Source organism: Ziziphus jujuba, chromosome 11 (assembly GCF_031755915.1).
Source record: "Ziziphus jujuba cultivar Dongzao chromosome 11, ASM3175591v1".
Taxonomy (NCBI): domain Eukaryota; kingdom Viridiplantae; phylum Streptophyta; class Magnoliopsida; order Rosales; family Rhamnaceae; genus Ziziphus; species Ziziphus jujuba.
In genome coordinates this window covers 19824613-19837766 of record NC_083389.1, presented here as the reverse complement: position 1 = coordinate 19837766, position 13154 = coordinate 19824613, and the positions used below count along the sequence as shown (strand labels likewise).

Below are 13154 nucleotides of genomic sequence, written 5' to 3'. Positions count from 1 at the left end.
TTCTCTCCATCTCCAATGCCGAAAACCAAAGGATATATTTGCTTATTGCCATCCATGCTTGATGCAATATACATGTACCCTTTGTATTTCCCTTTCAATGTAGTCGCATCAACAGCCAATACAGGTCTTATGTGGAATATAAATTCCCTAATGCTTACTCCAATCGCCATAAAGAAATATACAAAATTGTTGTTATTGTCTGTTTTGATACGTGTAAGAGTCCCAGGGTTCTTCCACACTAACTCATAATAGTAGGCAGGCAACTTAGCAAAATTCTCCTCTGGAGATTCTCTAACACTGTTAAGTGTATACTATTTACCTCTCCATGCTTTGTTGTAGATTATATTCATCCCATATTTCTGCAAAAAATCATGTTGAATTTCTTTGGGTTTGTAAACACGTGCAATCCCTTCATATTTATATTTGATACATTGCCCGATAACCCGGCTACTGGCGTGTTTATGTTCTCGATGCATGATATTTAACGAGCAACTGTGTACATTATCAAAAATTCTCACAACAAATATTTCTTCATTTTTAGATGTGGTTGCACGTAGTCGCAATTTACAAGTATTTTCCAAGCATACAACCTCATACCGTTGTGTAGTTGACCGTGTCACCTTGAACTCCTTATTTTCATGCATGCAATAGATACTCAGTTTATTATGTAAGTCACGTTTGTTGCAAAATAATTGTCCAACTACTATGCTCTCACAGCTAGTAAACTTTGACAAAAATATGGTCCTAGAACTACTTCTGTTACTCGATGATATGTGGTCACTTGTAGCACGATGAACCCTAACATCATCAACTCCCTCATTGTTCATTTCAGGATGCATATCATTGTCCGGCAACTCATGATCAAAATGTACATCATGATGATCAACATCATCCCATGCTACATTGTAATTCTCATAATGATCAATATTATGCAACTGCTCATACTCCTCATCGTTAGGAAACCGTTCAGCATAGTCACCTCCAACATCAACTCCTTTGTGGATGTTAAATGATGTCCAGGCCCTCCAAACATCAACTTAATCTCTAAAATGAGTTTCATAAATAATAATTTCCTGAGATGTAGCTTGAATAGGTTCAGTACTGGAAACTTGTGGTAGACGAACGCCAATTGGAGGACAAGCAAAAGAATGAAGATTACTCCCACTATCCGAAGCAAAGGCTATTTGATGAACATTTCTAGATACATGTTCAACTTTTGAAATCACCTCAACATACAATGCAAGCCGCATCATTATCATCTCTCCATTCTTCACTTCTTGAAGAAAGCATTTAACATCCCTATCACAGCGTATTTCTATAGGATCCAACTTTTTTGCACATCGTCCATATATTCATTTTAGTTTTAGCAAATATTCATTTCGATCTATCTCAATAGAATTGAAAATCTCATCCTCTAACTTTGATTTTATGCATCTCTTGCCGACGGAAACCATTATATTTTTACCATTTCTATATTCCCAATTACCACCATTATTTTGTACCAATGTTCCATTGTATAAAACCACAATTACAATATCATCATCTTCCATTTTACTAAAAAATTAAATGAATAACATTAAACTAAATTAATAAATATATAAAAATTTGAATTATACTAAACAAACATATTAACTATATTAAAAAAGTCGATTCTGTTTTTTTTTTTTTTTTTTGGGGCCAAATATAGCATTTTTCTACTGGTGGAAAACTAGCGGAAAACTGGTGGAAAATTAGTGGAAAACTTGCAAAAACTGACAAACTGGAGGAAAATGGTGGAAGTTTATCTTTTTTGCCAAATTTCGTCCATTTTTATTGTTTGTGCGATTTTTCAGTTTTACCTAAATTTTTCTCCATTTTCAAACCATATGTCACCTAAGTATCTTTAAATTTACATTAAACAGCTCATAAATTAATTTCTGACATACCCATATTAAATAAAAATCTTAAAAAATACAAAACTAACAAAAAATACAAGAAAAAAGAGAAAAAACTACATACCCATATTTCCTCAATTTCATCTAATAAGAAAAAAAGAGAAAATTTTTAACTGAGTTTAGTTTTAGAAATTAGAAAATACAAAAAAAAAAAAGAGTGAGAGTAGATGAGATGCAAAAAATGTTTGTGACTTGTTAGAGAATGTCTTGCACAAAACATGAACGGGTGTGTAGAAGAAGATGGAAAGGGTAAGAAAAAATATATTGTGTAATTTTCAATTTGATTAAGGATATTTTTATCCCAAAATGACTAGTTTTTTTTTAAAAAAAAAAAAATTGCTATTCTTCAAAAAACGATTTATGGATGGTTAGTTTTCGAAAAAACCTTTTAAATTTTTTTAGAAGCAACACCGAGCAGATTTTTGTTTTTCAAAAAAATGCTATTTTGTGGTGGACGTCCGCTATACAATTTATATATATTGTGATATCCATAACCAATGTCGTATTGCATTAATTAATTTTTATTTTTTTTTTTAAGAAAAAATTAGTTGACTAAGACTTCATATGACATAGAAAACAACATCAACAGAGACAAGAAAATAAGGAAATCAGAGTCTTATTCAAAAAGAACGTCAGATTCTTCCAATTTGCTGAAGAAAGTATTATAAGGTAATCTACCGGGCAAAATTACACATAAATATCAATCTCTGACCCCAAATGAATATTAATTAACTAAACGGAAAAACAGAAAAAGACTTATGAACCAACCAAGAAAAATAAAGAATGAAATAAAATTTTGCAAGCTTTGCAATATTTTGCCTACGATGAAAAAGCTTAAGATTTAGAACCTCCCCCTTTTTCTCTCTCTCTCTCTCCCTCTTATAGAAATGATGAAGCTGTGCCATTAACTCTCTGTATTTATGAATAAATCTACACTCTTTCTCTCTCTCTCTCTGTATGCTTGAAGAAATAGCTCTTCGAAAAAAAAGAAAAAAAAACCTAATTCAATACAAAAAAAATAATAAAAAATAATAATAATCCTCCTCTTCCCCTATTTCACACATTAAATTAAAAACCCACATGAACTTGTTTCCTCCAAGCACCGAACTCGGCTCAACCACCTTCAATAATTTACATTCACTCTCTCCTCCACATAGCCCCACCCCCAGAAACCAATAGCATCCAAACATGCCCTTAATCACCCCACCCCATTCACATTCTAACCAACTCCGTTACATTTAACGTCGATCCCAACGTCCACGTCTTTCCCGTTATCATTATTATTCTCATGCAACAACATTAACTCCTTTTTCACCCTCCCAAACACGCCCTCTAAATCCCTCCTCTCCACATTCACCATCAGTCCATACTTCATGAACAGAGTCAACGACATCTTCTGCTCCACCCGGTGGCCGGAAACCACCGTCAGCCGGTGTCGGAGCAGCACGGCGGCGGCGATCGATTTCATCTGCAGGTAAGCGAGCTCCTTTCCCAAGCAGATCCTCGGTCCCGCATTGAACGCCACGTACTTGAACGGCTCCGGCTTCATGACCTTCTTTCCGTCCGGCGACAACCACCTCTCCGGCCGGAATTCCAGGCAGTCGTCTCCCCACGTCGACCTCATCCTCCCGGTCGAGTATATCGAATACGTCACCGACGATCCCGCCGGCACGAATGTCCCGTCTGGCAAGACATCGTCTTGGACCACATGCTTTGCGTCCTCCGGCACCGACGGGTACAGCCTCAGGGTTTCTGATAGCGCGGCGGTCAGGTATACAAGGCGGTCGGCTTCTTCGAACCCCAAAGGATCGTCCATCCACGTGGAGACATCGTGGCCACGTGTCTCCATGAGGACGGTGCAGATCTCGCGGAGGATTTTTTCCTCTACGGTAGGGTTCTGTATGACCAACCAGAAGAACCAGCTCAGCGCGGCTGATGACGTGTCTCTTCCAGCTAGGATGAAATTGAGCGCCACGTGTTGGAGGAACGAGTCTGAGTAGGACTCTTTCTTCATGAACCTGGAGAGCAAATCATCGTGTGGATTTCCATCTTTTTGCTGACTCAGCAACTCGAGCTTACGATCTTTAATCACATTGGATAAATACTCCCCTATTTGGTCTAAGCTTTGGCTCATATTGACTTCCATCCCAAGCCGAAGCCATTTCTTCACCTTCCATATAGCCTCCGGCAAAATATACCGCTGAAGAGAAGCTTCAGTGGCTCGATCGAAAGCCGACGCGAAGACGTTGGCTTGGAGCCTCGGCGCGCAAGTCTGCGGATCTTGTCCGAACGCCAAGCCGCATATGTTATCAAAGGTGAGCCGTAGCAATAAGTCTTGTAAATCGACCGGCTCACCATTAAGCTCAGCCGCTTCGAGAATGGGACAGAATCTGAGCTTGATAGCTCGGCTAACCCACCGAGCCATAGCTTGACGGAGAGTCCTGGTGGTGAATTCCAAAGCGGCCGTTTTCCTCTGAAACCGCCACGTGTCGCCATCTGAATTGAAGATCCCATCACCAAGCAGATCGTGGAAAACAGCGTGCCATTTGGGCCCTTTCGGGTAATTATCGAACCGGGTCTTCAAAATGTGCTCCAGGTTCTTCGGGTCGCACGTGACGGTCACGAGGCCTTGTTTCTTGGCGAAGAAAGGAACGGCCCAAATGCAGGTCTGGTACGTGCCACCACACGCGCGGAGGTTGTCGAAGATCCAGTCATGCAAGCGATCAGAATTCTGAATCAAACCGGGTAGACTGCCCAATAAGGGCCAGACACGTGGACCTCTAAGCGACCGTACGATGAACTTGAACCATAATAGATAAACGCTGACGGCCGTAAATAGCAGCAAAGCCGTCGTTATCTCCATGGTTGAATGAAACCCCAGAAAACTATTTAGATACCTACTTTTTTCTTTTTTTCTTTTTTTATTTTTTTTTCTTTCTTTTACTGAGGAAAAAAGTATTTTCCAACAAAACCCTAGAAAAACTTGTTACACAAACGTACCTTCTAGTTGTGTTACTTCGTAACACCTCCAGAGTTACTTCGTACTCCCTAGAGATCGTTGTATTTCCACGGGGAATGGCTGATCATTGTAATACTAGCAGAAATGTACATCATAGAAATGGAATCTGTAAAAATGGCAGAAGAAGAAGAAGAAGAGAGTGGGAAGGAAATGGAAAGAAAAGCAGATAGGAGAAGAGGGAGAGAGGGAGTCAGGGAGTGAGTACACAATGAAGAGTGATACAGAGATAGGATTTATAGGTGAAAAGCAATAATTTTAAAAGTCCAGACCAGTGCTTAAGTCATATTGCTTTGCAATAATATATATCTATATGTTTTTAATTTTGTTTTAAAAAAAATTGTTATATAGACTGACAGAATACTAAAGACATGAGCGAAGAACCATCATAAATGCCCTGAGAGGGCGTTGAAACTTTTTAAAACAGAAGAAAAAGTTTTACAAAAGCACCCTCTAAAAAATATCAAATTCCTTTGTTTTTCTTCTTCTACAATTTTCTCTTTTCTCATGCATACACGGCCGCGCACGCACTTGTACACCTACTTTTGCAGGAAAGGGTAGAGGGGTCTTAAATATTGTAGCATTCAATACACACAAAATGAGTTAATGAGATTAGTTGAGGAACTAAGACAGCAAAGAAAAAGAGAGAGAGAGAGAGAGAGAGAGAGCAAGAAAACCCAAGAAAGAAAATGAAGATGCATATGGGGTTTTATGGCTAACAGTCTGTTTTGGATGCTGAGAGGTGTTTTCTTTTTTATTTTCCATTATGATTCCCCGCTTTTTTTTCTTTTAATTAAACTCTTTTTGGTTTTATAATTTTTTTTTTCTTTTTACAAATTTTGTGGGTGTTATTAAATGAAAATTGGGTTGATCATGGACACATGTGGGTTTTTGGTTAAGGGTTCGGTGAGCAACCCTCCAACAATTTATTAGTAGCTTTTGCTTGCGTGACCTTTTTTTTTATTATTATTATTATTTTATCATTCCACATTTTTATCTGTGTATATTTACATTTCTATATCTTTTTGGCTAATTCTGTAGAGATGAGTCGGTAGTAAAAAACAAATTCTGGGTTCATCACAGGTTTGACCCTTTGAGCTTTTATTGCTTCGTTAAAGAAAAGATAAAAAGATATACATATATATATATATATATATATATATATTATATGCATTAATAGATGAGAGCCTGTTAACATGAGAAAGTCAAATGCCTATATACCTCATCTGAAACCGTGTATATATCGCCGCTGTTTTTGCAGAGATGGGCACAATTGCATCCATGCAGCATATATATATATATATATATGTGTGTGTGTGTGTGTGTGTGTGTGTGTGTGTGTGTGTGTGTGTGCGCGAGTGTATTCTTCATTCTAAGCTTTGAAAATTAACAATTTTATGTCAACTATTTTGTATTGGGAATGAATGTTTCAATGTATTCAATAAAATGAAATTTTCAACTCGTTTATAAATTACAAACTTCGTTGTAAAGATGCTTATGTAAAATATATATATATATATATATACACATATTGGTTAAACTGGGATATTAGATTTTAGATATAAAAATATTATTATCCTAATTTCTTAGTGCTTTAGGGTTTATGTTTTCTATAATAGATTTGAATGCTTAATTTATGATTATATACCTTATCACATATGATAAGATATGAGATGCCTATCATAAAATGAACACGCAAGATTATTATAACAAAATTGTATATGTATATATATGTTGGATGCTTTTACTGCTTCTTGATCTGAAATGATGCTTGCCTGATATAAATGTAACCTAAAGCTGAGAGATGACAATATCTTGAACTTCTCACCATTCACGGGGTGCTTAGCTAAGCCTCACAGTGTCATTAAGATCTCTCAACAAGTGCTTGTTCAAACTTATTAGGTAGGATATAGAGATATAGAGATTCCACACAATTGAAGAAACAAACTTTCATGAATTGAAGCTCCAAATATTAATAATCTCACTTTCCTCAAAAAGTTTTGCTTAATTAGTATTGCTATAAAAGGTGCAAAAGTCCAGTAGTAGTACTTAACCTAATCTGAACAATCACATATTCATGCCCAGGTAATCTTTACATTTGCAGAGACTGCATATGCTGATGAAGTAGTGGGTGATATCTTACGCCAAGAAAGAAATGCATGAAATCATTCAAAGTAACCAACAAAGTAAATTACTACGATTATTGGAACTTTGTCCTCTATTAGTATATAAGTTCTGGCCAGGCCATACAAAGGAAATGAATATGTGGACAAAATATGGAAAGAGAAATCACTTTTTCGTTTGTTTGTTTTCTAGAAGGAAAAAAATGATGAATACAGAATGTGGCAGTGTCAACTTTTTTTCTGTTGGGACACCAACACTAAAAGTTCTTATATCAGGTTAATCTGGGTAAAAGAATTCATTCGCATTTTATTTATTATCCATTGAATTGTTTTATTGCTTGAGATTAAAAAATATATTAGTTATTTATAAGGTTAGTTACACTTCAGTATTCTTTAGTTTGGAATAAATTATACATTTGACCATTAAATTTAAAATGTTTCAATTTAGACATTCAAATTTTGATCTAATGCATTTTGAAACCTAAGCATCTAAATTAAAATGCTTTAAATTTAATGGCCAAAAGGACAATGTTTCCAAACTAAGGGGAAGCGTAATTAACCCTAATCTAGACATTGGTCAATACAAAGTTTCACTTTGCTATTGAGCCAAAAAAGGTTCACTTTTCTCATATATGTAAGTTCCCTATACTTATATAAATAAATAATGCATTTTTAAATTTTGATATTTGAAGCAATTCAATAACTTATATAAAAAGTTCTAATAGTTCAATCTGATATAAATAGCTCTTAGACTATTTTAGTGAATTAGATTTGAAGATGTATTAGTTGCTTCTTTAAAACCATGCAGATTCACTTTTGCACTATATTAATAATTCACACATTCATATAATGCATTGCTATATTTTTAAATTTTAACTTTTGCAATAATTCTCTAATTTGAAAAACAAAAAATAAATAAATAAATAAACTTTTCAAACAAACAACTCAAAAAATAATAAAGGAGATCCTCGTCCTCTTGTGAAGAGAAATGTTTATGTGTTATGTAGCACATCCATATAAGCTTTCACATAAGAGATTAGATGGCAAAGGAAACATTTTTTGAGTGTACGTTTTCAAATGTCAATTAATAAAGTGGGACATGTTATTACAACATCATTCAACGGAGACAACAATTTTATATATTTGGAAAAAAAAAATTTATCTTATTAATTGAGTAAACTTTATTTTTATTAGTTCAACAGCGGCATATGAGTTTTCACTAATTTAAAAATTCTAGTTCTGAATTTTATATTATGGAGACATAGTTGGACAAGTATGGCTTTCTCATTTTTTGTTTTTTTTTTTTAAATTCACACTTTTATTTTGTAATTTCATACTAAATCCATCACGTGACTTTCACGTGTACCCTATCAATCTCTGTCTTCAATTGTCTTGCATTGAAATTAATTTAGTAGATTCAAAGGCTTCGACTGAATGAAACTAAAGTTTAAGTTTTACTATGGAATTGGAAAAATTAATAGAAGGCTCAAATATGTAGTGTTTTCTTCTCTTTCCTCATTCTTTTTTTTTTTTTTTTTTTTTTTTTTTTTGTCTGTGTTTTCCAATTCAATAGCATGTCAAAGTAAACTTTGCCACAAAGCTATACCGAAAAGATGACTAAACACGTGGTTAACCTTTAATTTTTATTAATCACAGGCATTATTTTCACATTAAAAACTTGGTAAATGCAACTAAATATTAGTCTTCATAACAATCAAAAGAGTTAGGAGTTGCAGTGAAATATGTTCATTTTCTTCCTAGGAAAAAAAAAGAAAAAAGAAAAATTCATCCCTAGTTTGAGCTTATGGATGGATGAATAGGCATACAAAAAAGAAAGAAAAAAAAAAGCATTAACCACGATAACATGGTGGCTAAAGTGTCATTTAGTGGCTCAAAGTGTTAAATTTCGTTATTAAAAGCTAATAACTCAATAGCCAAAACATTTTTGCAAATTGGTTTTTTAAGATATATAAAAGTATTTTAGTGGCAAACGTGATTTAGCTATGAAAATTTATATTGTGGTTTAAAAGTTTATAGCAAATTATCATTATTATTTGTTGTGGAAGGAATTTTAATCACCTCTTCTAAATAGACTTTCTAGTAAATGACCTGGAATCAGGGAGTAAACAAGGTCGAAAATCAGGTATGACAACAATAAGGTCATAAAGAGACAACCAACTAGATAGAAGACTTGGCAATATAGCACACTTTAAAAAAAAAAAATACTTTAGAAAAGTGGATAATGATATAATGCCATCAAGTAGGAGTGAAACATGTGAGGCTTTTAGCTTGAGGAGCAAGAAAACAAATAACAATGCCAAACTGGGCATAAATAAACTAGGAAAGATCTCTAGGGCAAATAAGGCTCGTCATTACCTTCAGCTCGACAAGGATCATAGGCTGGGTGGTGCGAAACCACCCGGTAAGGTAGTTTAAAGAAGTCAAAAGAAAGTTCAATTGGTAATATCCAAGTTTTCTGAAGCCAAAAGACATTCATTTACAAAACCTTAAGACAAATAAAAGGTTTGAAATCCTTTCCTCTGTTGGGCTTCTTCTTCTTCTTCCTCTTCTTAACAAAGGATCTACTTTCATAATTTCTCTACAACTCAAGTAAAGTAGATAAATACATTGATTGAATTCAAACTTGACTTAAGCACGGGAGAGGTTTGCGCCAGCAACAACGTCAGTGCCCTTTTGCCTCATTGTTTTTTTTTTTTTTCCATATCATTTTTTAGCTACATTGAATTTGACCATTTTTGAAGCAGCAAGGGATCGCTCAATCCTTTCTATTAACTAGGTGAAGGTGGCATTGTCTGTATAAATCTTGGTCGCAAACCAAATTCTACCAACAACAGTTTGGTGCCGTCTGTGGACTCGTAAGTTAAGCAATATTGTTCTTTAAGCTAATTTTTCTTTCAGAATTATTTTTCTTTGAGTTTGAATCTTAGATCTTAAAATCTATTCCTTCATTGTGTTATTTGAAATTTGTATACTATTGCATCTTTTTAGACATGCGCTTTTATTTGGAGTTTTGATTATCTATTATGATGTTTTTAAGCAATGTGGTTTGTTAGTTCTTCAATTGTGTGATTTTTCTTTTTTAATTTATTAAGCTAAATTGTTAATTGGAAATCCCAAGGAAAAATTCGTTAACCAATTTGATGGATCTGTGAAATATAATTCGACTATTGAGAGTTTTGCTTTGGCAATGGTAAGATCAACCATAAAACGCTGCTTTTTCCACTCACTTGACTCCATTGGACCCATCGAATGTGGTGAGCCTTCTTTTAGGTTGAGCAAACATCATCTAACTTTTAGAACACCTACTGTGGGTGATTCAAGGCTTTCTCCATAACCAGCAAAGCTACAACAAAGGAAAGAATGACTTGCTAGAAATTAGTTAGATCAAGCTCATATTTCAAATCTTGATCATCGTCTAGAATGGTCCATAGGTAATTTTGCAAATCAATTTAATGTACTAAAAGCTTATGTCCAAGAATAGGAGGTAACAACTAATGAGCTCAGTTAGCTACCTGATAAATCTCTACAAACTAGCCACTTTTCTGTACAAAGTAGGTTACTAGATCGTAGAGAAGGGGCATAGGAGGTAATGCTCAGGGACTAGTCAAAGGAAACAAGCAACAACATACTTCTTAACCTGCTTATAAAAAGGATAATTCGAGGTCCATTGTAGTAGCTCGTGAAGGAGTTGTCAGACCAAAGGGTGATAGCTCATGATGATAAAGGGGCCAAAAAGCATGTCCAATGCCTAAAACCTCATTCATGGAGACCAGAGAAACTCCCTTTAGCTGGAAACAAGGATTTGAGCTTTAGATGAAAAAGACAGTTAAACTTCATAAGATTCGTGAAGCCCAAAAGAAGGAAATCAGGTCGAGGAGGGGGAGAGGGAATGAGGATAGGGATTTCTTAGCATCTATCTCATGATGCATCACCTTTTACCTGTGAGATATGTTAGGTCCCATTTCCTTGCAATTTCAGGTTTCTAGCCATTCATAGATATGAAGGATAAGGTAACCCTCATGATCACTTAAGTGCGTATCAAACTTGGATTGAATTAGATAGAGTAGAGGATGTGATCATGTGAAGGATTTTCCCTTTTAACTTTAGGGGGAATGGCTAGGACCTAGTTTACTCATCTAGAACTTAGGTCTATCAGCTCATTTTTCCAGCTTGAATATACTTTTATCACACAATTCCAAGGTGCATGTCCTGTAAAAAGAACCCATGATACATTATTTATTGTTCATTATCAGGGCATCCTTGTAATCTTATTTTCAGATATTCAATGATGAGATTGTGAATATTTCATATAAACGGTGTTATACCGACCATTTTGGGTGGAATCCAAGATGAGGGCATTTTATGATATGTTAGTGATTACTAGCAAAAAAATATGCTTGAAGCTGCTAGAATGTGCTCAGAAGTGCATTTCAATTGAGAAATTGATATAGACAAAGAAGCAGCTTGGGGAAATCAGTAATGGTACTTGAATTAAATAGAAGAAAAGCTAGAAAAAGGGTAACCGGGATATCAAAAGGGTTTAGGACGACCTAAATCAGAACAAGTGAACATTAAGGAATCATTTTGAACAATATAGCTCCTTAAATGTAACTCTAGCTAAGTTGTTAATGCAAGTGGAGGAAAGGAACATTCTATGGCAACTTCCTCTAATGATGACCCCATCGAGCAAAAGGAATAAGAGAAAATATTGTAGGTTTCAACGTGATTATGAACACAACACTGATGAGTGTTTCGAGCTGAAAGAGGAAATAGAGGCCCTAATCCAATGAGGTTATTTAAGGAAATTTGTCTTAAAATAAAAAGAGCAGATTGTGCAGAAACAACCTCACCAAAATCATAATGAAAGGGGGACAAAGGTACCTCAACCAGTTTGTGAAATCAGAACAATCATTGATGGAATTAGAATAACGGGCAATTTAACTTAAGCTTAGAAGTTTTATGCAAAAAGTACTAAGCTGACAAAGGAACATCACGAAGTCAACATTATATCACAACAAGCCAAAAAAACTCGTAGAGAAATTTTTCAATTACTTTCACCGATGAGAAGCTTAAAGGATTTACCACCCTTATGATGATGCAATTATGGTTACTATTTAGATCACGAATACAAAAGCACACAGGATTCTAGTTGATAATGGTGGCTCTGTGGATATCTTTTATACCACGGCTTACAACAAGCTGAATTGTAGATAACACAAACTTAAACTTATCAATCCCCACTCTATGGATTTACTGGAGAAAGTATACTTCTTTAAGAATGCATCAAACTCCCTTTGACTATAGGAGAACCAACTTATCAAACAACCATAATGGCCAAGTTCTTGGGGTTAAATAGCTCATTGGCTTACAATGACATCCTGAGGTAGCCTACTCTGAGTTCTAGACTATCACATCCACATACCATCTGATAGTCAAATTCCCAACAAGCACAGGAGTAGAAGTCATGGATGGAGAATAGTTCTAGTCAAGGTAGTGTTATGTAAGTGCTTTGAGGAAATAGACTCGACCAACTGAAACCTCTTAGGTCATGAGAGGCAAAGAGCAGGGTTTTGTTAGGGTGTCAAGTGTTAAATCTTTGATTGAGAAATCTTAAACCCCTAACAGAGGTCAATGCATTCATAATGGTGAAAGGAAATATGAGCTCAAAGAATAGAATCTTTTAATTCACAACCTGGATTCGATGCTTGCCACAGCAACAAATGGAGTCAAAGAAATCATGAATCTTGTAGGCACCCCTACTATTAAGGAACTAGCCCATGGTGAACCAGTAGAACGGCTTGCGGAAATGTTAATTTACCTTACTTATTCAATTAAAACAACCAAGATTGGGGAGCATCTTTCTGAGGAAATGAAGGAGTCTATAACTAAATTCCTAAATGAGCATTTGGATGTGTTCGCGAGGATCTATGCTGACATGTCAGGCATAAACCTTAACCTGATGGTCCACAAGTTGAATGTAAACTTGAATTTCAAGCCAATTTGATAGAAAAGAAGTATGTTTAATCCAGAAAGATATGAGGTAATCAAAGTTGAACTTGA

General features: G+C 35.2%; 1 protein-coding gene across 1 annotated transcript; it reads right to left on the bottom strand.

Annotated features, from left to right (window-relative positions):
• Positions 1-2534: 2534 nt before the first annotated feature.
• On the bottom strand, positions 2535-5448 carry LOC107432980 (cytochrome P450 86A8). Its single transcript, XM_016044213.4, has one exon. It carries the CDS (start codon positions 4795-4797, stop codon positions 3154-3156), a length of 1644 nt encoding a protein of 547 aa, XP_015899699.3. The 5' UTR covers positions 4798-5448; the 3' UTR covers positions 2535-3153.
• Between the last annotated feature and the right edge of the window lie 7706 nt (positions 5449-13154).